This window comes from Saccopteryx leptura, chromosome 13 (genome assembly GCF_036850995.1).
Source record: "Saccopteryx leptura isolate mSacLep1 chromosome 13, mSacLep1_pri_phased_curated, whole genome shotgun sequence".
In the NCBI taxonomy this organism is placed as follows: domain Eukaryota; kingdom Metazoa; phylum Chordata; class Mammalia; order Chiroptera; family Emballonuridae; genus Saccopteryx; species Saccopteryx leptura.
In genome coordinates this window covers 29,980,651-30,006,067 of record NC_089515.1, presented here as the reverse complement: position 1 = coordinate 30,006,067, position 25,417 = coordinate 29,980,651, and the positions used below count along the sequence as shown (strand labels likewise).

General features: G+C 43.5%; 1 protein-coding gene and 1 pseudogene across 2 annotated transcripts in view; one reads left to right on the top strand and one right to left on the bottom strand.

Annotated features, from left to right (window-relative positions):
• MMS19 (MMS19 homolog, cytosolic iron-sulfur assembly component) overlaps positions 1–25,165 on the bottom strand; it is a 36,752-nt gene extending 11,587 nt beyond the window's left edge. For both annotated transcript variants that reach the window (XM_066354890.1, XM_066354891.1), the window contains exons 1-8: positions 25,021–25,165; positions 11,585–11,633; positions 9,247–9,347; positions 8,343–8,428; positions 7,895–7,969; positions 7,433–7,502; positions 6,977–7,105; positions 6,819–6,880 (exon numbers count right to left, since the gene is read on the bottom strand). In XM_066354890.1, coding sequence (XP_066210987.1) covers positions 6,819–6,880; positions 6,977–7,105; positions 7,433–7,502; positions 7,895–7,969; positions 8,343–8,428; positions 9,247–9,347; positions 11,585–11,633; positions 25,021–25,132 — 684 coding nt within the window. In that variant the 5' untranslated portion in view covers positions 25,133–25,165. The remainder of the gene's footprint in view (positions 1–6,818; positions 6,881–6,976; positions 7,106–7,432; positions 7,503–7,894; positions 7,970–8,342; positions 8,429–9,246; positions 9,348–11,584; positions 11,634–25,020) is intronic.
• LOC136384801 (large ribosomal subunit protein uL4-like) lies at positions 16,507–18,101 on the top strand (annotated as a pseudogene).
• Positions 25,166–25,417: the final 252 nt, after the last annotated feature.

The window sequence follows — 25,417 nt, the reverse complement described above, 5'->3', positions numbered from 1 at the left end:
AGGGAGAGAGAGGGAGAGAAGGAGAATCAATTTGTTGTTCCACTTAGTTGTCCCATTTAACCGTGCACTCACTAAGTGCTTCTTGTACGTGCCCTAACGAGGGATCAAACCTCGTTACGCTGGGATGACACTTTATTCACGGAGCCACCTGACCAGGGCTCAAATATGTATTTTAGAAAATGTGATTGTTTTATACATACCATTTATAATTTATTTTTTTCACTTAACACATGAACATTTTTCCATGGTATTATTCTTTCATAATATTAGTTTTAGTGGCTGATACTATTCCACTGTGTGGTTGAGTCACAATTTATTTTAAAAATCCCCCTATGATGCACATTTCTATTTTTTTATCCTTATACAAGAGCTGTAATTCTGGCAATATAAAAAGCATTGATGATTTCTGCATGAAGATGGCAGACTGAAAACATATACCAGGTTTTACTTCTCCTCTTTAGAAACCCCATGAAATATATAAAAGTTTATACATTTTTAAAAAAGACATTAAGTTAAAGGTTGAAGAGAACAGAATAAAAGATGTTAGCAACAAAATATTAGAAGCTACAAAGCAGATGGGTAAGAAGAAAATGACTAAGAGCCAGAAAACCAGAATCCTCAGTAGGCTTGGGGGGAGCTGAATAACCACCCAATACGGTCCTTGGGGTGCTTAGCAACTGGCAGTACCAGGTACCTCTGGAGCTGGGAGCTGGGTTAAGGAAGCAAACGGACCTCCTGCCTCCCAACCCCTCCCTAACTACTGCATGAGAAGCTGTGATCCTCTGGACAGGACAGACAGCTCTCTAGTCTTAGAGCTGTACATGTAGTGGAGGGCCTGGGGGCTGTCCCAAAAGAAAAGGCCCAAGTAAGCAGTATGTACTGAGTGCTGAAAATTTCTAGCCTTTATGGCCTCATCTGCTTGTAGGCAGACCTTTCTTCCAGGTGAGGTCTTTTTTGAAGAACTGACTAGCCCAAAAACGAGAATACACTGGGAGTTCCCCAAACTGTCCAAGTGAGTCCTCTACAGTGAAGCTCATACTTGACAAGTCTGTTCAAGTCTGTTCCATGTGCTCAGAGTTCCCACTTTGATCTTTTTATAATCTTTACTTTAAAACATGTGCAAACTCCCAAAGAGTACCAGTTATCTGAAGAAAGCTTCTAACCTAGAAATAAAGACCAAATAAATTGGAAAAAAAAATTGGAGGAAACAGATCACATATGTGGGGAGAAGAAGTATTAAAAAATATATCAATGTTTTCAAAAAAGATAAAATAATATACAAATCAAATATCACACTATAACCCCCTACCACTACCTCCACAAAACATTCAGAGATCATCAACAAAAGGATCTTGGACATTCAAAGCAAGAGTGCAGAAATAAGAAAGAAAAAAAGCCAACAGAAGGGGTTATAGGGAGATGTGCTGATCCCGGGCATTTCTGTCCTCAGGCCCATTCCTGGGGCAGCCTGCAGTTCCCAGGCTTCCATATGGGCTTGGGTTCCCCAATGTGAGACACGTGGAGAAGAATGCAGGGCAGAAGGGAGAAGGGAGAAGGCAGGGCATTTCTTCCCATCTCTCTGACTCAGCTGGTGCTTTCAGCACTGACAGAATCTTCTGCATGGCTTCCATCTCTCACTGATAGGCCCACTGTGCTGCCAGGTTTTGTCATATACTCTCAGCCCCTGGGATCCAGAGCATCAACTCTTCCCTCTGTCCTTCCAACTGAGATATGGTAGTGTCTTCCTGCTGTTAATAACCTCTGGGTTGCCTCATTATCCCGTTTGGCTTCTCAGCTCTCCCATCACTCATATAAATTTCCTGCATTAAATTACTTGTTTTAAATACCGAAGTGGTTTTGTTTTCATGGCTTGATTGATATTATGACTGATAGAAAAGATTAAATTGTGAAATTCTCTCATAAAATATAAAAAAAATAGAGATAGAAAATATGAAAGAAATGGTAAGAGATTAAGAGGTCTAACAAAAGATTAATAGTTCCAAAAGAGAAGAAATAGAGAAACATAGAAGAAATGCAAGAAAATTTCCTGGGACTAAAGGACACGAATTTCCAGATTGGTAGGGCCTACACCAAGTACCCAATATAATGCATGAAAACAGACCCATAGAAAGGCACTAAACACAGGAAGCAAAATCAAGCTTAAAAGCTTCCAAAAAGGATGGGGAAAAATAAATTCAGAGGTTTACAAATCAGAAAGAATTCAGACTTCTCCAAGGAACTGAATGAAAACTAGACGTAAGTGCAGAAATGCTTTCAAAATCTTGGGAGAGGCCCTGGCCTATAGACTAGGTAGACAGAGTGTCGGCCCAGCACATGGATATCCTGGTTTGATTCCTGGTCAGGGCACATGAGAAGCAACCATCTGCTTCTCTCCCCCTTCCTCTTGTAGCCAGTGGCTTAATTGGTTTGAGTGTGGCCCCAGGTGCTGAGGATAGCTTGATTGGTCCTAGTGCATCAGCCTTAGGTGCTAAAAATAGCTTGGTTGAGTGAGCATCAGCCCCAGACAGAACTGCCAGGTGGATCCTGCCTGGGGCGCATGCAGGAGTCTGTCTCATTGTCTCCCCTCCTCTCATTAAAAAAAAAAAAGCCCTGGCCGTTTGGCTCAGTGGTAGAATGTCGGCCTGGCATGCGGGAGTTCCGGGTTCGATTCCCGGCCAGGGCACACAGGAGAAGCACCCATCTGCTTCTCCACCCCTCCCCCTCTCCTTCCTCTCTGTCTCTCTCTTCTCTTCCCGCAGCCAAGGCTCCATTGGAGCAAAGTTGGCCCGGGCACTGAGGATGGCTCTATGGCCTCTGCCTCAGGCACTAGAATGGCTCTGATTGCGGCAGAGTGACACCCCAGATGGCTAGAGCATCGCCCCCTGGTGGGCATGCTGGGTGGATCCCAGTCGGACACATGCAGGAGTCTGACTCCTTCCCCGTTTCCAACTTCAGAAAAATACAAAAATAAAAAGAATACTTCTACATTATTAAATGGTTGAAAAAAATCAAAAGAATATCTGTGACATGTGAAATTATATAAAATTTAAATTTCTAAGTCCATAAATTGTTTTTTATATTTTTAACTGATTTTTGAGGTGACATTTGTTAATAAAGTTATATAGGTTTCAGGGGTATAATTCTGTAATAATCACCTGTATATTGTACTGTGTGTTCACCACCCCAAGTTTCCTTCCATCACCATTTATCTCCCCTTTATCCTATCCAACCTCCCTCCACCCCACATAAATTAAGTTTAAATTAAAAAAATTTTTCTATTACAGTTTACTTTCAATATTATTTCGTATTGGCTTCAGGTGAATAGCACAGTGATTAGACAATCATGTAGCTTACAAAGTGTTCTCCCAATATCTCCAGTACCCACCTGGTATTATACATAGTTATCACAGTATTATTGACTCCATAAATTAAGTTTTATTGCAATATGGCCACTGTACTATATTCTACTGTCTACAGCTGTTTTTGTGCTAGAATAGCAGAGTTGAATTGCAACATAGACCAGCTGGTGCACAAAGTCTAAAATAGACATTATCTGGTCTTTTACAGAAAATGTTGGCCAACCCCTGCTCTAGAGTGAGCATACAGGTAAGGTATACAGAAAGTCAAAGGAACCATCACTTACACTGAGGTGAACCACTATGACGATGGCAAACGGCCAAAATGGACTGATAAGACCATAAAGAGCCCTGGCCGGTTGGCTCAGCGGTAGAGCGTCGGCCTGGCATGCGGGGGACCCGGGTTCGATTCCTGGCTAGGGCACATAGGAGAAGCGCCCATTTGCTTCTCCACCCCCCCCCTTCCTCTCTGTCTCTCTCTTCCCCTCCCGCAGCCAAGGCTCCATTGGAGCAAAGATGGCCCGGGCGCTGGGGATGGCTCCTTGGCCTCAGCCCCAGGCGCTAGAGTGGCTCTGGTCGCGGCAGGGCGACCCCTGGAGGGGTAGAGCATCGCCCCCTGGTGGGCAGAGCGTCGCCCCTGGTGGGCGTGCCGGGTGGATCCCGGTCGGGCGCATGCGGGAGTCTGTCTGACTGTCTCTCCCCGTTTCCAGCTTCAGAAAAATACAAAAAAAAAAAAAAAAAAATACAAAAAAAAAAAAAAAAAAAAAAGACCATAAAGAATGTTTCCAACACAAATAGCTACACTAAAAGCCAGGTGACTCTATTTCAATTGGAAAGAGCTTTCTGCTTTCCACTGACTAGTGAGAACATACAAAAAGCTGCTTGAAGAAGAGTAATTCTCCTATCATTATCTATAGTCTTGTTTTTCCTAGGTCTCTGAGAAATACATATATAAGCTGTTGAGAGCAGTGAAAGTGTGGTGGCTGTAAAAGGGTAAAAAGAAGCTTAATTATCCTTTAAATGCTGAATCAGCCCGACCTGTGGTGGCGCAGTGGGATAAAGCGTCAACCTGGAACACTGAGGTCACTGGTTTGAAACCCTGGGCTTGCCTGGTCAAGACACATATGGGAGTTGATGCTTCTTGCTCCTCCCCCTTCTCTCTCTCTCTCTCCCTCCCTCCCTCTTCCTCCCTCCCTCCCTCCCTCCCCCCCTCCTCTCTGAAAAAAAATTGAATAAATAAAGTCTTTAAAAAAATGCTGAATCAGCCTGACCAGGCGGTGGCGCAGTGGATGGAGCATTGGACTGGGATGCGGAGGACCCAGGTTCGAGACCCCGAGGTTGCCAGCTTGAGCGGGGGGTTGCTCGGTCTGCTGAAGGCCCACAGTCAGGGCACATGTGAGAGAACAATCAATGAACAACTAAGGTGTCGCAATGCGCAACGAAAAACTAATGATACTTTTCATCTCTCTGTTCCTGTCTGTCTGTCCTGTCTAGCCTTCTCTCTGTCTCTGTTAAAAAAAAAAAAAAAATGCTGAATCATACTCATCTGTATTACCTTTCAAAAAAATGAACATACTTCTTCCTGTTGCCAAATTATACATGCATATAATTCAACAATTCCACTTTTAGGAATTTATCCTACTGTTATACCCATATATCTGAGAAATAATAATGTACAGGGTACGTAAATTGCAGTATTGCTGATAACAGCAAAAGATTAGTAACCAACCATAATCCTAGAGGACTAGTGAAATTAATTAGGTATTCCCGTGCAAAGGAATATTATATAGGTATATAGAATAAAGAGCTAATTTACCTGGAAACGCTGAGGTTGCCGGTTCGAAACCCTGGGCTTGCTTGGTCAAGGCACATATGGGAGTTGATGCTTCTTGCTTCTCCCCCTTTTCTCTCTCTCTCTCTCTCTCCCCCCTCTCTATAGTGAATAAAGAGCTAATTTATATGTGAATATAGAACACTTTCCAAGATATACTGTTAAGTGAAGAAGGCAAAGAAAGTATAGGAAAAGTGTGTGTGTGTGTGTGTAAATATATATATATATATGCTACTATTTTGAGGGGGGAGGGGATTAAAGGATTTATTTATATATGAATGAAAAAAGCTCCGTACAGACATAATTGATAAAAGTGGTTACGAAGAATGAAACCTGATGACAGGTATGTATTTTTTTCACCTTTTGGATTTTGAATCATGTGAATGTTATCATGTAAACAAACACAAAATAAAACAAAACAAAACCAGAGAGCATGACCAGGTGGTGGTGCAGCGGATAGAGCGTTGAACCAGGATGCAGAGGACCCAGGTTCAAAACCCAAGGTTGCTGGCTTGAGCACAGGCTCACCTGATTTGAGCAAGGCTCCCTAGCTTGAGCCCAAGGTTGCTGGCTTGAGCAAGGGGTCACTCGGTCTGCTGTAGTCCCCCCCAGGTCAAGGCACATGAGAAAGCAATCAATGAACTACTAAGGTGCTGCAACAAAGAACTGATGCTTCTCATCTCTCTCCCTTCCTGTCTGTCTGTCCCTATCTGTCCCTCTCTGTCACAAAAACAAAAACAAAAAAAAACAAAACCAGAGAAACCTGGCTGGTAGTCTAATCAAGAGCTTTTACGATATCAAAGATCTAAGTTCTGAGTTAGAAAGAGTGATACTGAATATAAAAGAGATGAGAAGAATTTCAGGAGAGGTGGTCCCAAGCAAATGATATCAACTGGAACAAGCTGGTAAAGCTCCCTATGGCAAAGATGGCTGTGTAACTTTCAAGGCAGTGGCAGTCAGCACGCAGATGTTTGGTATGCTGTTATATAACTCCTTTCATTTCTTCCAGATCACTAATGCTTACAGTGATAAGACCCTGCATACGTATCTGGAAACAGAAGGGAAGTCAAGAGGAGGTCCAAGGGGGTCAGAGCAAACACCTCCTAAACAAACTGTTCAAATGTGTCTTCTTTGTTCTGTCAGTTTGTTTCTATTGCCTGAGATGCCTCCTGGACTCCAGGATCATATCCTTGGCATCTCTCAGAAATCAACTGAAATCTTATCTATCTTACCTGTGAGATCAGCTCCTGCCTACGCTAGTTCACACTGAGCTCAGTCTTCTCTGAAAAACTTAACACCACTCATTTTGGTACACAATTTCATATTATTACTTAAATGTTTCAACCTTCAAGGACAAGGAACCATATTTTACAATCCTGTAGCCCTCCACACTAAGTATATTGGTAAGAAATTTAAGAATATTCCTAAATGCCTGTTGAGCTGAATCCTTCCTGTGATGGCAAATGCTTCTCCACTTCCCAGTTTACTGAGATGGAAGTTCCTAAAGGCAGGGACTGTCTTTCTTGTTCACTGCTATACTTTCAATGCCTAGAACTGGGACTGTCAGACAGCAGGCACTCAACAAATATTTAAATGAATAAAGGAATGAATGAATGAAAGGTGCTACTTACAGGGGTAAAATCAACAGGAAAGTAACAGGATGTCACTTCAAACAACTCCTCCACAAAGGGCCCTAAAGCAAGAGGAAAAGAATGAAGTTGCCTTTACAAGCTTCACTCACCTGGCAAGCTTCAACCAGCTCTAGTAATTCAAAGCTACAAGGATATACCCAGGCTATAGTCCCTGGAGATGAGGTCCTGGACGATGCGGAAGGCCACCAGAAGATTACGGGGATCCTTTTCCCCATCCATCACCTGGATGAAGCCAAAGGTGAAGTCAGCTCCTAGCCCCTTCAGCTCTGGAGAAGAGAGAACAAGGTCACTAGTGTCCTACGGAATAGAAAGCTGGGCTGTCCTTTGGCTTTTTCCTATTCCAAGAGAGTACTCAGTGAAGAAGAAAAGTGTAACACTCTATATCTGTTACAGACCTAAGAATGTCAGACAGCCCCAATTCTACCATCCTTTACTTTAGGGGGGAGTGAGCAGACCCCCTATTTCTCTTTATCATTCTCTTTGAGTACTGACTTTTCTATATAACCCCCCAGGCTAAAATGAGTCCTGGTCTTGGGGGGTGGGGGATAGCATGTGCTTGCTTTTCAAATTTCCCAGAGAGCCTTGCCTCTTACCTTCTTCCCGGGTTCGCATAAAGTTGGTGATAATACTGTAGACTGTGTGTCGGTCCATCTGTGGCAGGGACTTGGGGGTGCGAGAGAGAAAAAATAAAGTGCTCAAAGAATAACTCCGCTGGCAAAACTACTCCCTGCCTCCTAACCTCTAGCGGACAGTGCTCTTTATGCCAGTAGAAGATGAACCTCAGGGAAATGCATGGCTATTCGCCCAGCACAACAGCAGTGGGGCCAATAACCAACACCTGTCAGCTGTACATCTTACTTCAGGTGTAAGAGGACACAGATTAGACATAATGGCACGCCTCCCTCTTCTGATATACAGTAGCAAGCACTGGCATGTAAACGTGGTCAAAGACCCCAAAGAGTTGAGAGCTTTGAAGGCATTTTTTTTTTGCCACCTAATTCTAGTTATGTGGAGGGTGAGAGATTGAGAATACCAAAGTAACTGTTATCACTCACCTGTACATGGACCTCCTGGAAGATGGCTTTAAGCACAGAGACAGCCAGCCCTGGGGGCAGAGCCACACACAGGCTCTGGGGGAGAACAGGATATATGTGAGCATCGGGGAATTCCAGCACAGCCTTCGAGACACAACTCTAAAACAGGCCTGATTAGCTACAGTGCAAACCACAACATCCAGGTTCAGCAAGTGAGAAACGTGGTCCTCTAAGATGATTAGTTCTTTCAGTACCTTCCAAGCTGGCTCTGAACTCCAGTCCCCGAAGGACACTTTTACTTTCTAAAGTAAAACACACTTAAACCAGAAGTGAAACTGGCTGTCACTAGCATAGTTCCACATTGGGGCATCTGCTCCTCAGCACTCAAAGTCTCATCCCCATAGGGCAAAGGGGGAATTCACTGGGAAAGGGCTCCTGCCGCAGTGTGTAATAAAGAAAAAGGACTCACAAGTGCCCTCAAACCCAGCAAGACAGATGGGATCACGAGATGATGGTCCTTGAGCCGGTTCTCATAGAATAGGATCAGGTGGACCACTGCACAAACCAGAAAGGCAGCCGTAAGTTCACACAGGCTGGATGAGGGCTCACAGGCTTGCTCCTTCCCAGAGTTTTCCAAGGGCTGTTGCTGCTTGGGCTTCGCTACAAATTTTCTCCTTCACCAAGAGGTGTGTCCCATACCCTCCCACTGAGGATGCCTGATTAGTCAGGAAAATAGGTGATGGTGAACATCATTTATTATCCATTCTCACATAGGTCCACTGCCGAACCCTTCTCAACCCCAGAAATGCCATTCCATAGAGCCAGGGCTGGCAAACTTTCTCAAAGGGCCAGACAGTAAATATTAGGCTTGAAGGACATAGTATCTGTCACAGCTACTTAACTCTGCTCAACTTGGCCACTGTAACATAAATGCAGCAAATAATAGGTAAATAAATGGGTGAGATTATATGCTAACAAAACTTTATAAAAACAGGTTGTAGTTTGCCAACCCCTGCTATAGAAAATAAATTACTGGCTTTTTTTCCTTAGGACTTCAAAGCACTTTGAGATTTAATTACTTTTTCACTTCATCTATGGGACACTACCTTTGTCCATCTTATAGAGAGGTGAGAACACACTGAAAATAAAAAAAAACTGCCCCAAATCCAAGACTGTCTTGTCCTCTATCTTTATTCTTATCATTTCTGTGACATATACTAGAGAGGAATGAAGACCTTGGATTAGTAGTTCACAATGACCTCATGTGTTTCCTCCCTCCCTCCTTCCCTCCCTGTAAGGTTGGTCTGAACAGACAAGGAAGTCCTTGCTTGGCTCAGCAATCCAGGGAGACACTCCTACTAGTAATGCAGTACCTTCCTTCTCCAGTAGCAAGGAGTGACACTGGAGTAGCACCTGTGACAAAAGTTGGATTCCTCGGGCCCGAGTTCGCGGTTCTGGATTCTCTAGAGAAGACCTGGGAGGAAGCCGGAGAGAGAGAGCCTGACATTACCCAGTTCAAATTTTTAAAGAAGTAAATATTTTGCAATTAGTTACACTCACCCCGTGGGCATGGAAGCCAGCCGAGGAAAGTGTTCTGGAGGTGCTGAGTATTACGAGTAACAATAAGGCCAGAGCCTAAATAGCCAATCCCCACAATTATCTGGCATCGTTACGCGGACATGTGACACCACAGCCACCAGAAGTGCCCATTTCCAGGCAATGACTGGGCATTGGGCTTACTCTTTCTCCCCAGTGGTACAATTGTGACCTTCCTCAGAAACACAGCTTAGCGGCTACCCACAGGGCTCAAGAGATGACTGGCAACTGTAGCTTCTACCAAAACAGGAGGAGAATAAAGATATTACTGCTAAAGAAAAAAGCTGAAAGCATCCATCATCTTAGGAGGAAATACTTTGTAAATAGAAGTTACAAAGTAATGCTCAAAATAAAGGTTCTAATTCTTTAGGATTACTGACATTGAAGGACCTAGACTGAAGTAACAAGGAGGTGATTTATCTTGAAGACAGCTCTACAGAGATTACATTAAACACACTAGGAGGAAGGAATCTAGCCAGCAAATGCAGGAAGTAGATTTCTGAAGGAGAGCTGGCCAGGACATTGCAGTGACACCTCAAGGATAAGGGCAGCTGGACCTAGGAGTAAAGGGAAAAAAGAAGATCGCTCTTGACAGGATCTCTAGGATAGAGACTTGTAGAAAGGTGCCTGCTCAGAAGTAGAAAATTGAGCATTTAAGAATAGACCAAGGCACACAAATGCTCACAGCAGCATTATTCAGAATAGCCCAAATGTGGAAACCCAAATATCCATCTAATAATTGGTTAAACAAAATGTGATATATCGACACAACAGAATATTATTCAGCAAGAAATGAAACACTGATACATGCTACAACATGGGTGAACTCTGAAAGCATTATGTTATGTGAAATAAACCAGACACAAAAGGCTGCATGTGGTGTGATTCCCTTTATATGAAATATCCAGAATAGGCAAATCCCTAGAGACAGAAAATAGATTAGTGGCTGCCGGGGCTGGGAAGAGGAGGGAATGAGGAATGACTACTCACGGGCATGGGGTTTCTTTGTGTGGTAATGAAGGCGTTCTAAAATTAATTGTAGTAAGGGTTACATAAATCTGTGAATATACATTCTAAAAAGGTGAATGTTGCCTGACTAAGCAGTGGTGCAGTGGACAGAATGTCGGATTGGGATGCAGAGGACCCAGATTCGAAACCCCAAGGTCGCTGGCTTGAGCATGGGCTCATCTGGTTTGAACATAGCTCACCAGCTTGAACCCAAGGTCGCTGGCTTGAGCAAGGGGTCACTCAGTCTGCTGTAGCCCCCCAGTCAAGGCACATATGAGAAAGCAATCAGTGAACAATTAAGGTCCTACAACGAAGAATTGATGCTTCTCATCTCTTTCCTTTCCTGTCTTGTCTGTCCCTAACTGTCCCTCTCTCTTTCACAAAAAGAAAAAAAAAAGGTAAATGTTATAAGAGAATTACATCTCAATAAAGGTGTTATTTAAGAAAAAAAGGAACCAATGCCAGAATAACACGAGTAGCAAGGTCAAACGGTTGCCTATGTGGGAGAAATGCATAACAGTGATGCCCCCACCACTACCAATTTTCTACTTTTCTCTGTTTAGACATGGCCATGACTGTTAACCTTTGCTAAGACTTGTTAATTAAATGGTCTACACCAAGTATGAAATACGAGGAAAGCTGGCATTAGACTATAAGCACATACTTCCTCTGGTGCTTTGAACATCTGGTTATAACACTGATCTTGCAGATGTTTCCCCAAACCTTTTCCTATAGTGGGAATCTGGTGCAAGGTCAGCTTCCTGGCAACTCCCAGGGCAGGACCCAAGGCGGGTCTGAGTCAGATCCAGGATGACTAGAATCCCATGGGAGCACGTGGGTCTAAAGAAGCACAGGAGGAACCCCAACTCTATTAAATGTTGATGGGCTTCAATCACCCACCTCACCCTAAATCTGTAGGCTAGGCTGTGTGCTTCTAATTCTCCCTTAGGAAGAAACTCTTTTCAGGAAGAACATGGGTTTAGCCCTAGTACTCATAAGAGGGGAGAGGGAGATTGGGCCAATTAGTTCTAGGAAGCACCAGTATACAAAATAACGTTTTTAGTCCCAGCTAGAAAAGGGCATTCTAGAGCAGAGGTTCTTTCTTACCCAAGGGCTTCCACCACTTGTAACACTGTATAGCTTCCAGATTTCACATCTAGAGGAAACAAAAGAAAGAAATTGAAAAAAACAAAAACAAAACCCATCCCAGGGTTCAACGGCTCTGATAGCATGCAATGTTTCCTGCCTACTCCAGGGTTTGCACCTATGGGGCCTACTATGCTTGTCCAGAGCACCCCCACATGAGAAGCATTACTTTAACACTTTGAATATGCAACTTCAAGTATAAAAATTGAAATGTAAATATATCATTTGGTGTTTTTTTTTGTTTTTTTATTTTTGTATCTTTCTGAAGCTGGAAACGGGGAGAGACAGTCAGACAGACTCCCGCATGCGCCCAACCGGGATCCACCCGGCATGCCCACCAGGGGGCGACGCTCTGCCCACCAGGGGGCAATGCTCTGCCCCTCCGGGGTGTCGCTCTGTTGTGATCAGAGCCACTCTAGCGCCTGGGGCAGAGGCCAAGGAGCCATCCCCAGCGCCCAGGCCATCTTTGCTCCAATGGAGCCTCGGCTGCGGGAGGGGAAGAGAGAGACAGAGAGGAAGGAAAGGGGGAGGGGTGGAGAAGCAGATGGGCGCTTCTCCTGTGTGCCCTGGCCGGGAATCGAACCCGGGACTTCTGCACGCCAGGCCGACGCTCTACCACTGAGCCAACCGGCCAGGGCCGTAAATATATCATTTGTACATTGCATATGTACATGATTGTATATCTAGAAAATCCAAGAGAAAAATGAGGAAAAAAACTACAAATAATTTGTTAGGGTGGCTGGGTAGAAAATATTAAGAAATTAAGAACCTTCACACACACATTCACTCTCTCTCTCTCTCTCTCTTATAATAGGACAAGATCTAAAAGCTGAACAATGTACATAAATACAGGCAGTCCCAGTTACAACCGAGATAGGTTCTGTAGGTTTGAAAATGTTTATTTATATGCAGAGAGAGGTAAAAATAAATACCACATTCAGACAAAAATCTGTCTGAGGTGCATTTAATACATAGGTAAATGTACCCGTTCCAATTTACATACAAAGTCAACATAGGAACAAACCTACTGAACCTATCTCATTTGTAACCCGGGGACTGCCTGTAGTATATGTTTTTGCACTAATGCCATTTTTCTGTTCCAGAACCTAATTAAGGATACCACATTGCAATTAGCCACCATAAAGCCTTAGTTTCCTCTGTTCTGTAAAATTTTCAGTCTTCCTTATTTTCCATGACTTTGACATTTTAAAGAAGTATTTTATAGAATGTCCCTCAATTTGGGTTTGTTTGATGTCTTCCTCACGCTTAAACGAGGCTTATGGATTTGGGAAAGAACAGCACAGAGGTGAAGTACCTTTCTCAATTTCATAGTAAGGGTATAAGATATTAACATGTCTTCTCACTGGTGATTTTAACTTTGATCACGTGATTAAGGTAGTGTCAGCCAGGTCTCCGCCCTATACAATTACTATTTCTCCCTTTCCTGTACTCTTTTCTTTGAGAGTCGCTATGTCCAGCCCATCCTCAAAGTGGAGGGGGAGGAGGAGGGGAAGATTAAGCTCCATTTTCCTAGAATGAGGAGTATCTATATACCTACATTATTTTTAAATTATTCTGCAAGGAAGATTCATCTCTCCTTCCCCCTTTATTTATTCAGTCACTTATTTTATATCAGCATAGACTCATAATCCAATATTAGGTTATGTTCTTGCTCAAATTATTCTATCTTTAGCCACTGGGAGCTTGTTTAGGTTGGCTCTCATGTCCCTTTGACATGACCCATCCTTTTATTTTTTTTTAAGCACTTTCTTACTTTTTGGCATTACAAAAAATACCAGGTCCTCAAATAATGCAATTTCATTTAGTGTTGTTTCATTATAATGTTCATGAAATACATGGGAACTTAATCCTGGTTTATATCTGTTAGTCTATGCAAAACTGGTTTCTTTATAAGTCATTTTGCTTGAAGTCACAGAACCTATCGATGACATTAGAGGACTTGTACCACAGGTCATCTTGTAACTTCCCTTCTCCATCCCTAGAATCAGCCTTTTCTCCAAGAAGACCTGGTTCCTTAGGAATGGTACTAAAAACCAAGATCTGGGGGTGGCTATGCTCATTGTTGTTGTACTGGTCATTGTTTCTAGGTTCTCCTTAGCAGAGAGAGCTGGGAAATAATATGCACGCATTCTAATCCACATGTACACACATACCTATCATTATTTCTATATCTACCCATATACATTAAACATAAGATCGTATTAAAGTACCACAGAGTTCATTTCCCTGACAGTGAGAAGCCTGGTTCCCATTATCTAACATTTATTTTTTCAACGCAAATAAAACTAGAAATTACTTTCAGGATTATCAACTTCTGCGGGAAATACATTTATAGAGTGCAGTGTTTATGCACAGTTTTGTCTTTAGCCTTATAGTTTCCAGACAAAATATTGTTTTCCAAAGTCACTTAGATTAGCTTTTCCCCCAATCTCTTTTAATGTATTCCACTAGTAATACAGTAGACTCACTGTCAGTCAGTATTACATCTTGGGATGGAAGGGAAACGTCTCTGTATTCTTTTGCACCATCTGAATGTTGTACCATGTGAATATATTACTTTTTAAAAAATGAAATTTTAACAGCACAATAGGAATTCACCTAGATCTGAGAGAAGCATCTTAAGATATATTTTCAAAGGAGAAACAGAGTAAAAGGTTAGTAATCTTCTTAGGGCATGATTAACATAGAAGAGTTCTAGATCAATATGGTATGGATTGAGGGAATTACATTTAGCAGCCTGTTCTGGGTTCTCGGCCTACTTACCTCTAAATATAGGACCTAATTAGTTAGCTCTCACCAACACTGGACTTTGGCTACAAGTGTGTGGTCTCAGAGCAACAGCTGTGAGCTGAGCTGCCCAAAGGCCCACTCTGGTACTAGACTGGGGATAAGTCCAATCAGAGGAAAGAAGTGCTCTAATTGGGATTCATAATTTGTGACTGACACCAATTTAGACACCAGGCACTCTTAGCCTTACTCATGCCAGGATGTGAAGGCCCAGCTGATGCCCTTACTCCTGAGGAAGAGGGAACATGTACAAGCTCCAGGGTAGGAGAAGGGGCAGCAGCCAAACTGACAGGATACACCAAGGAGTTGATATTTAGATTCTCTACCTCATTCCTTAATAGTAACACTTAAGTAAAGAGAGACACCCGTTTCTAGATTACAAACTGTAAGATTATCGCACCATTTGGAAGGGTGGAAAAGGGTACTTTTTTGGAACCTCCTGGCTAGAGCTTAGGAAACTGCTGAGAAACCTATCTAAAAACTAGTATCAGTAGCAGCTACAGAAGGAGTTAGCAATTATACATATAAAGCTGGTAACTGTCACTAGCAAAGTATATCACTGAAATGAATCATCCTCCAGCAACACCATCAAAGTCTTCTATGGATGCTGGGCTAAGGTCTATCTTTGGAAATAACTCAAGTGCTGTAAGACAAAGATTTGACCAATAGGGCCCACTCAGTTGCCCCTAATATTTTCATTAAAAAAAATTTTTTTTCCGGCCCTGGCCGGTTGGCTCAGTGGTAGAGCGTCGGCCTGGCGTGTGGAAGTCCTGGGTTCGATTCCCGGCTAGGGCACACAGGAGAAGCGCCCATCTGCTTCCCCACCCCTCCCCCTCTTCTTCCTCTCTGTCTCTCTCTTCCCATCCAGCAGCCGAGGCTCCACTGGAGCAAAAGATGGCCTGGGCGCTGGGGATGGCTCCATGGCCTCTGCCCCAGGCACTAGAGTGGCTCTGGTCGCAGCAGAGCGATGCCCCGGAGGGGCAGAGCATCGCCCCCTGGTGGGCAGAGCATCGCCCCCTGGTGGGCAGAGCGTCGCCCCCTGGTGGGCGTGCCGGGTGGATCCTGGCCGGGCACATGCGGGAGTCTGTCTGACTGTCTCACCCCGTTTCCAGCTTCAGAAAAATACAAAAAAATAAAATAAATAATTTTTTTTTCAGGTAGCTGTGGCCAGATAGCTCAGTTGGTTCAAGTATCTACCTGATACACTAAGGTTTCAGGTTCAATCCCTGGTCAGGGTACATACAAAAATTAACCAATGAATGCATGAATAAGTATAACAACAAACAAATCCCTCTCTCTCTCTCAAATCAATAAAAAACCCCACATTAATTCAGGTATAATTTATACATTAAAATGTACAGATATTATGATATAAATATGTATGCTATATTATATATATAAATATGTGTATTATGATAAAAAATGATCGCTGGCTTAAAACCCAAGGCCACTGGCTTGAACAAGGGGTTACTGGCCTGACTGGAGTGACCCACCCTTCTGCATCAAGGCACAAATGAGAAAGCAATTAATGAACAACGAAGGTGCCACAACTATGAGTTGGTGCTTCTCATCTCTCTCCCTTTCTATCTGGCTCTCTCCTGTGCTAAAAAAGAAAAAGAAAAAGAAAAAGACTTCTTCAGCATTCAGTATACATCATTAAGAAACTGGCTCCTGGCCCTGGCCAGTGGCTCAGTGGATAGAGCATTGGCCTGTTGTATGGAGGTCCTGGGTTCGATTCCTGGTCAGGGCACACAGAAGTGATCATTTGCTTCTCTCTCGCTCCCTCTCCCCCTTCTCTTTCTCTCCTTCTCTTGCAGCCACTGGCTAGATTGGTTCGAGCGTGGCCCTAGGTGCTGAGGATGGCTCGCTAGTCTGAGCATGTCAGCCTCAGGCACTAAAAATAGCTTGGCTCATTCAAGCATTGGCCCCAGACAGAGGTTGCTGGGTGGATCCCAACTGGGGCAAATTGAGAGTATACCTCACTATCTCTCCTCCTCTCATCTTAAAAAAAAAGAAATAGAAAAAAAAAAAAAAGAAAAGAAAAACTGGCTCCTGCTTTTCCTGTGGGAGCCAGCAGGCTGAGAGGAGTGTGGCCTTCTCCTCTCCACATCATGGCATGTGCTCATCCACGATATCATATCAGTGAACTCCAAAAAAGGGGAGTCATCTGGCAAAAAGGTCACTTTGCCTGCTGTGTTCAAGGCTCCCATTCGACCAGATATAGTGAACTTTGTTCAAATGAACTTGTGCAAAAACAATACACAGCCCTATGTTGTTTGTGACTTGGCAGGTCATCAAACCAGTGCTGAGCTTTGCAGTACTGGCTGAACCATGGCTCAGGTTCCCAGATTTCGAGGTGGTGGAGCTCAGCATTCTGGCCAGGGTACTTTTGGAAATAAGTGTTGTGGGGTCCATAAGTTTGCACCAACCAGAACCTGGTGCCGTTTGCATCTCAGAGTGAATACAACACAGAAGCAATATGCCATCTGCTTCGCTCTGGCTACCTTGGCCTTACCAGTCCTGGTCATGTCTGAAGGTCACCGTATTGAGGAAGTTCCTGAACTTCTGTTGGTGGCTGAAGATAAAGTTGAAAGCTACAAAAAGACCAAGGCTGTCATTTTGCTTCTTAGAAACTTAAGGCCTGGAATTATATCAAAAATGTCTAAGCCTTTCAGAGAATGAGATCTGGCAAGGGCAAAATGGGAAACCGTCATTGTATCTAGCATAGAGGACCTTGCATCACCTAAAAAGAGGACAATGGAATCATCAAAGCCTTAGGAACAGCCCTGGAGTTTCTCTGTACAATGTATGCAAACAGAACTTTTTTTTTTTTGTGACAGAGACAGAGAGAGGGACAGATAGAGACAGACAGACAGACAGGAAGGGAAGGAAATGAGAAACATCAATTCTTCATTGTGGCACTTTAGTTGTTCACTGATTGCTTTCTCATGTGTCTTGACTGGGGGGGCTACAGCAGACTGAGTGACCCCTTGCTCAAGCCAGTGTCCCTGGGCTCAAGCTGGTGACCTTGGAGTTTCGTGTCCTCCGTGTCCCAGTCCGATCTCTATCCACTGCGCCACCGCCTGGACAGGCCAAACTGAACATTTTGAAGCTTGCTCCTTGTTGGCATATGGGCTGTTTCTGCATTTGAACTGGAAGTGCTTTCCCCAAGTTAGATCTGTATGGCACTTGGCATAAAGCTGCCTCCTTCAAAAATAACTATGACCTTCCCATGCTCAAGATGATCAATACAGACCTGAGCATAATCCTGAAAAGCCTAGAGATCCAAAGAGCCCTCCAACACCACACAAGAAGATTTATCACAGACTCCTAAATAATTCCCTGAAAACCCTGAAAAGCTATAACCAAATGCAAAGACCATGTGCCGAAACACCATTCTTCCCCAGGCCAAGAACCAAGAACCAAGAACCAAGAACCAAGAACCATGAACCCCAAGCTCTGGAGTAAATAAAAAAGCAGCAGCATTAGGAACCAAATCAGATGAGAAGGAGGTTCCAGGCTAAAGCCTGTGAAAGGCTGTTGACATTACAAAGCAGAAGCCTTTGGTGGTGGTGGTGGTGGTGGTGGGGGAGCTGCAGTTACCAAGAAACCAGCAGCTAATCAGAAGCCTAGAAAAAGTAACCCATCACAGAAGAAGCCTGCAGCATAAACTTAAATTTGTTTATTCCATAAAGGTCAAATCACTTTGGACAGCTGATTTTGAATAAAAAGCCAATCAAAGGCAGAGAGGAGAAGGAAGAAAAAAAAAGAAGCTGGTTACTTTATCATTACAAAGAAACACCATTTGCAGTGATTCCTAGAATCCCAATATATGAGTGAACTGAACTCTCCTGGCAGAGCCCTTTAGTCTTCATAACTTTTGCAAGGATCCCATCTTGAATTAATGTAGCACAAGCATGAAAAGTAAAGTACAAAAGTAATACAAAATTAGGAAAAAACAAAGATATTATTTATATTCGTTTTACAGCTCACACAATAGTAAATAAGAGTAAGGTGGCAAAAAACTGGAACAGTATTTTGATGGTGTTTTGAACAAAGGTGACATTCTAATTCTGCTGAGTCTACCTCAGAAATGTCTTTCACGGAGGGCACGTGATGCAGTGTGCCGATGTTTTATTGAGCAGTATACTTGAAGTCTGTATGGTTTTGTGAAACAGTATCATCCCAATAAATTCAATTAAAAAGGAAAAAAATGTTTTTCAAATATGATTCTTCCTTTTCATCCTTATGACCACACTATATAATGCCAGATTTCAAAATAGCTCTCCACATTTTTTGTGTGATGAAAATGTTCTGGAATTTTTAGATAGTGGTGATGGTTGTGAAACACTGTGAATACACTAAAAGCTAACTGTATACTTAAAATGATTCAAGTGGTGAATTTTACCTCAATTAAAATAAAGTCTTCTAATCCAGTGGTCCCCAACCCCTGGGCCACGGACCGTTACCGGTCCGTGGGCCATTTGGTACTGGTCCGCAGAGAAAGAATAAATAACTTACATTATTTCCGTTTTATTTATATTTAAGTCTGAACGATGTTTTATTTTTTAAAATGACCAGATTCCCTCTGTTACATCCGTCTAAGACTCACTCTTGATGCTTGTCTCGGTCACGTGATACATTTATCCGTCCCACCCTAAAGGCCGGTCTGTGAAAATACTTTCTGACATTAAACCGGTCTGTGGCCCAAAAAAGGTTGGGGGCCACTGTTCTAATCCATCCATATTCTATCTAGAATTACCTCCCTATCCCTAAAATGCACAATTATTTCACTCCTATTGCCTAAGATTTAACTCTTTGGGACTTGAAGTCCTTTACAATTTACCCCTCAAATCCTCTTGAGGCTCACCTTTCATCATGACTCCCAGTTCAGTCACATGAAATCCAAACATGTCAAGTTCTTCCATATCCTTAATCCTGTAAACATTCCCTGGGTTTGGAATGCCTCTTTTCTGCCCTTGTCAATCTAAAGAACTTCAACTCTTCAAGACCTGGCTCAAATGTCAACTCTTTTGTGAAACCTTCCTTGATTCCCAAAACAGAATTACTTTCTCCTGTGTCTCCTCCATAATTCTTTTTTGTTTAGCGAGAGACAGACAGACAGACAGACAGACAGGAATGGAGAGAAATCAGAAGCATCAACTCGTAGTTGCGGCACCTTAGTTGTTCATTGATTGTTCTCAAATGTGCCTTGACCAGGGGGCTCTAGCTGAGCCAGTGACCCCTTGCTCAAGCCAGAGACCTTGGGCTCAAGCCAGCAACCCTGAGCCTCAAGCCAGTGACCATGGGCTTCAAGCTAGCAATCACGGGACCATGTCTATGATCCCACACTCAAGCTGGCAACCTTGGGGTTTTGGACCTGGGTTCTGAGCATCCCAGGCTGACGCTCTACCCCCTGCACCACTGCCTATTTAGGCTCCTCCATAATTCTTTTAAAAAAATTGTCACGTGTGTTTGTTTTCATTTATTTATAAAAGTTTTTGCACATCTATTATAAATCAGGTACTGTGTTAGGGGCCAGAAATAGAAATATAGACAGGGAGCTTTTAATAAAGAGCCTCCAGTCTGTTGGGGCTGAAAGACATCTAAAACAATCATAGTGTAACAAGTTCAGTATTACCACAGTGATATAAACAGACTGGGTTAACATAAAAAAGGAGTATATTTATCATTAACTTTAACTGAGTCATTCTCTTAACCCTAAAAATTCTCCCAGATGAAAAATATCTGGGCCTGGTCTGTGGTGGCGCAGTGGATAGAGTGTTGACCTGGAATGCTGAGGTTGCAGGTTGGAAAAGCTGGACTTGCCCAGTCAAGGCACATAGGACAAGCAACAAGCAAGCAATGAACAACTAAAGTGAAGCAACTATACTTCTTGCTCCCCTCTGCCTCCTCCTTTCTCTGTAAAATCAATAAATAAAATGTGAAAAAATAAAATGAAAGGAAGGGAGGGAGGGAGGGAGGAAGGGAGAGAGAGAGAAAGAGAGAGAGAGGGAGGGAGAAAGAAAGAAAGAAAAAAGAAAAGAAAAGAAAAGAAAAAAGAAAGACGTCCATCCATCCATCTGGAATACTGTTAATTACATACTTGGACTACTCCTGGGATGAAAAATGCTAATAAACAGTTAATTTATCGAAGGGTAGCCTTGCTGCATTAAGGAAAAATAAGTCAGTTTCTTTCCCTATACAGGCAGGCCTAAGTTTTTCCAGTGTGTCCCAAGATTTGCACTCTAAAAATGGACCTATTAGCACCTCCTAACTACCCACACTTTCCTCAGCAGGGCACCAGTTTGTGTGGGGCACTGAGTGTTGTCAAAGGAGTATTTATATGAGACAGACATAGAATGCACAAATAGACCTCTGTCTGATGAAATTGCAGTCTCTTGAGAATCTGGAGTAGCAGCCACGGAGGGTGAAGGGAGGGTATGTGAAGGAGAAGGAGAACGAGAAGAAGAAAAATCCCAATCAGGACTCAGTTCCCATCAAGCTCTCCAAATGTCCTTTCTGCTGAGGATGCCACAAACGTTTCTCAAAACTACAGTATATTTTACTGTCCTTTAATAATCCAACAATCTTTGGATTCAGGAATAGTGGTCTCTTCAGGAAATCACAATGTGAGACAAAAGATATTAAAGACCAAAATGAGGCCCTGGCCGGTTGGCTCAGCGGTAGAGTGTCGGCCTGGCGTGCGGGGGACCCGGGTTCGATTTCCGGCCAGGGCACATAGGAGAAGCGCCCATTTGCTTCTCCACCCCTCCCCTCCTTTCTCTCTGTCTCTCTCTTCCCCTCCTGCAGCCAAGGCTCCATTGGAGCAAAGATGGCCCGGGCGCTGGGGATGGCTCCTTGGCCTCTGCCCCAGGCGCTAGAGTGGCTCTGGTCGGGGCAGAGCTACGCCCCGGAGGGGCAGAGCATCGCCCCCTGGTGGGCAGAGTGTCGCCCCTGGTGGGCATGCCGGGTGGATCCCGGTCGGGCGCATGTGGGAGTCTGTCTGACTGTCTCTCCCCGTTTCCAGCTTCAGAAAAAAAAAAAAAAAAAAAGACCAAAATGAAGGAAAATACAAATAACTAAGAGGAAGAAAATGTATCTATTACCTGTAAATTCAACATGTCCAAAAATCACATTCTTTAAAACCAGCTCCATTGCCTGACCTGTGGTGGCGCAGTGGGTAAAAGCGTTGACCTGAAACACTGAGGTCGCTGGTTTGAAACCCCAGGCTTCCCTAGTCAAGGCACATATGGGAGTTGATGCTTCCTGCTCCTCTCTCCCTTCTCTATCTGTCCCTGTCTCTTCTCTCTAAAATGAATAAATAAAATTTTAAAAAAAGAAAAAAAAGAAAAAAAAAAAACCAGTTCCATTTCCAACTTCACTTTTGAATAAAGCACTTCTCTTTTGCTCATCCTTAGGCTCAAAAGCTTGGGGTCATCCTAAGTGTCTTCCCTCTCCTTCAAGCCCTATAACTAGTTAGGCCTCAAATTCCACAGTTTTCCTTCTCTTATTTCCATTTACTTATGTAGTTTCTACAGCACATTTACTTATACTAGTCTCCAGGAGACTCTGGGGGTAGGAAGGGGAGGGTAGGATGTGGAGAAGCGTACAGAAATAGCTACTAAGCAAGTCTGATAACAGGTATATGAGTGGTTGAGAAATAAGTACCACAAAGATTATGAAGTGAGAAATGATGTCTGGTTGGAGCAGTCAGGAAACACTTTGGGGACAGGCAGTGAGCATTCAAAACGGACCGAACTCTAAGGTCTAACTTTGATTAGACAGAGCTAGCGGTGGGAACTGGGAAGGAAAGCACTAAGGGAACAGCAAATCAAGGTGGCTGCCTGCTACTAAATGTTCAGTAGAGGAGTGGCCAGAGTAAGGGCCAGCACCAGGTAGTGAAAGCTTTTGAATGCCTGGCTTGAGAAGCCTTTAACCCAGATCATTTATCTTACTTTACTTACACTTTTACATTTGACACCTACTTTCATCAGTAACTCAGGTTAAAAAACAACTTGTAGGAGAGACTGCTGCTACAAATGGCTGAAGAGATTAGCTGGTCCCTTCAGCACTAACAAAGCTTGATTTAGGATGGAGGATTAGAAAACACATCTGCCTGACCAGGCGGTGGCGCAGTGGATAGAGCATTGGACTAGGATGCGGAGGACCCAGGTTAGAAACCCCAAGGTCGCCGGCTTGAGCGCGGGCTCATCCGGCTTGAGCGCAGGGTTGCGGGCTTGCGTGGGATCATAGACATGACTCCCTGGTCACAGACATGATGCTCAAAGTTGCTGGCTTGAGTCCAAGGTCATTCGCTCTGTTGTAGCCCCAAGGTCAAGGCATATATGAGAAAGCAATCAATGAACTAAGAAGACAAAGGAGCTGCAACGAGGAATTGATGCTTCTCATCTCTCTCTCTTCCTGTCTATCTGTCCCTCTCTCTATCTCTGTCATAAAAACAAACAAAAAAACCCATCTAGGGACACTTCAAAACTCTTGTTCAGCCTTTAACAGCCCAAACTAGGACTGTGATCTAAGATTAAGAATATCAATTTAATCCTTCTCAAATTCGCTTTCATTATGTGACTCCCTTGTTCAAGGACTCCTTTACTTACAGTAGGTCATTCTCATCCCTCTGCCTGGAATCCAAGGCTATGCATAATCCAACCTCACCAAACCTTTTCAATCTATGTTACTACCTGTTACTTATCTGTTACTACCCTCTTAGGAGGGTTAAATTATAATACGGCTGGTGTTACAATCTTAGCTGAGCCAAGTTAAATTTAAACTAGGTAATAGTTTAGGCCATTTATTTCAGACAGAAAAATAAATTTTACAAAGATATTTATGAGAACTTGGCCTTCCTTATTCGTGTGTTCTCATGTAATCTGAATTTGAAAAATTCAAAATTGTGTTCATAATATATAAATGTGAAAGAATAGTTACAAATAACAATGATATAGCAATGTTCTTCAACTTGGTAGGGAGTAGGTATATGCACTTTTCAAAATTAGTAAACATACACTTCAAATCTGTAAATACTTCATTGGATGTAAAATTTACACCAAAATAAACTGTAAACAAACTCTAGTTAATATGCCCACCAAAGTATGTAGGGAAAAGTGTACTGATATCCACAATTTAAATGAATGGAGAGGTATGTGATACAGCAAGTTATATGAATATGTTAATGGCAGAATCTATATGGTTTATGTATGTGTGTTTCTTAGGAAATTCTTTAGACTTTGTTGTAAGTTTGAAAATTTTCATAAACCACTAAGGAAAATGACATTGATAACACACTGTACTTGTTAACTGTAAGCACTGGTAATACACTACATTTTATAAATCTGTAAGCAGTTGAACTTAGAAGAATGGCAGCATCAGGCAATCTGCTCCTTGATGCTCTCGTGCCATCTTGCAAAGAGACCTCTTACAGCCCTTTTCGTGGTGTAGTGATGGGCACATACATATACAGTCTAATTTGTACTTATATTCCTATTGCTCTGCATCTCTTTGGAGAGTAATATATGTTCAATAATGATAGAATGATTGAGTAAAAGTAGAATTGCTAAGGACCAAAGTACTCCCTGCAGATTCACTATATTCACTTGTTACATATTCTAAGAGTTAATACGTTCAATTTTCAAGACAAATGCACCGTTTCCTTTTCCCCAAATGAAAAATTTCCAAAAGTAGGTAAAACTCATCAGTACTCGAGATTCTTTTGTATTCTATTACTTAACACGAGGTCTGAAGGTTTCCTAACATTCGGTAACTTTTAAGATTTCTTTTTCTTTTTGAAGAGTGAAGTCTCAGAATTCCAAGGCAATCTGGAATTTGTTTTACACTTGATCTTAGCCAAAAGGCCGAGAAGCGATGGAATTTGTTTTATTCAAATGTCTGATAAGCTGTCAGAACTTAGAGATCCCTGACCTGGTCAAAAGCAGGAAACTGGAGATCTGGGGAAAAGATAAAAATAAACACAACATAAAAAAGTCATGGGGCAAATTAATCAAGAACTTTACCAAGAAACGGAGGGAAAGTCTCAAGGAAGGTAGGCAGTACATCTCCAACTCCCTCCTCTCCTCCTCTCCCCAATTACAGTCAGTCAGAGACCTGGCCGCCGGGCCACTCCCAACATGCCACGCGACTGGAGCTCAAGCCGCTGAATATGCTGCCTTTCACATCAAGCTCCCAGAAGCAACGTGCTTTCGCGGCGTGAGCACCAGAGTCTAAACTGGTGCATCTGGGTCGGAGTCCCGGTTCCCCAGCTGCCCGATCTGAGAATCTCTTGCTCTTGCTGGGCCTGTGTCCTCAAATGTGAAATAGTAATGATTCTCCTAACCCGGGCCGGCGCACAGGGTGGCTATAAACGAAGATAAGGGGCGTTAAGGCGCTTTAGGGAAGATGCAAGCTACCCTCAGTTTGTTACGGTTCCTAAGTACACGACGTTCACAACCTGCCCCAGGCCAATCTCTCCAAGTCACAGCTGTCCTTCACTCCCTTCCCGCCCAGAGCCAGTGCTGAGGCCGCTCCCCCCGGTCGGCCCCTATGCGGAAGCCGCGCGACGACGTCTGCCGTACCTGCAGCCACTTGGTCAGCCGGGCCTTCCTGCTGACCCATGACGAAGTCGTGCACGAGGCCCCACAGGGCGCCCATGGGCACCACCGCCTCCAAATCGGCGGCAGCCGCCATGACGCTAACTAGGGACCGTGGGAGGGGAAACAAGCTTTGGGAGTAGGACTGGCCACTCGGCGCACGCGCCTTCTGAGCCAATCGCTTGGCGAAGCCTGAGGGGGCGGGGCGCCCCTGGATCACGTGCCTGCCGGCTCCAGGCCAGGCAGTTCCTGGGAGAGATGGGGCGGTCCCTCCCCGAGGGGCGGGGCCTGGAATCTGGGTGGTAGCGCTGGGAGGGGAGGTGGCTGCTGGGCACGCAGCCCGGGACCATTGAGGGCGAGTAATTCCTGGCCCTGCTACCCA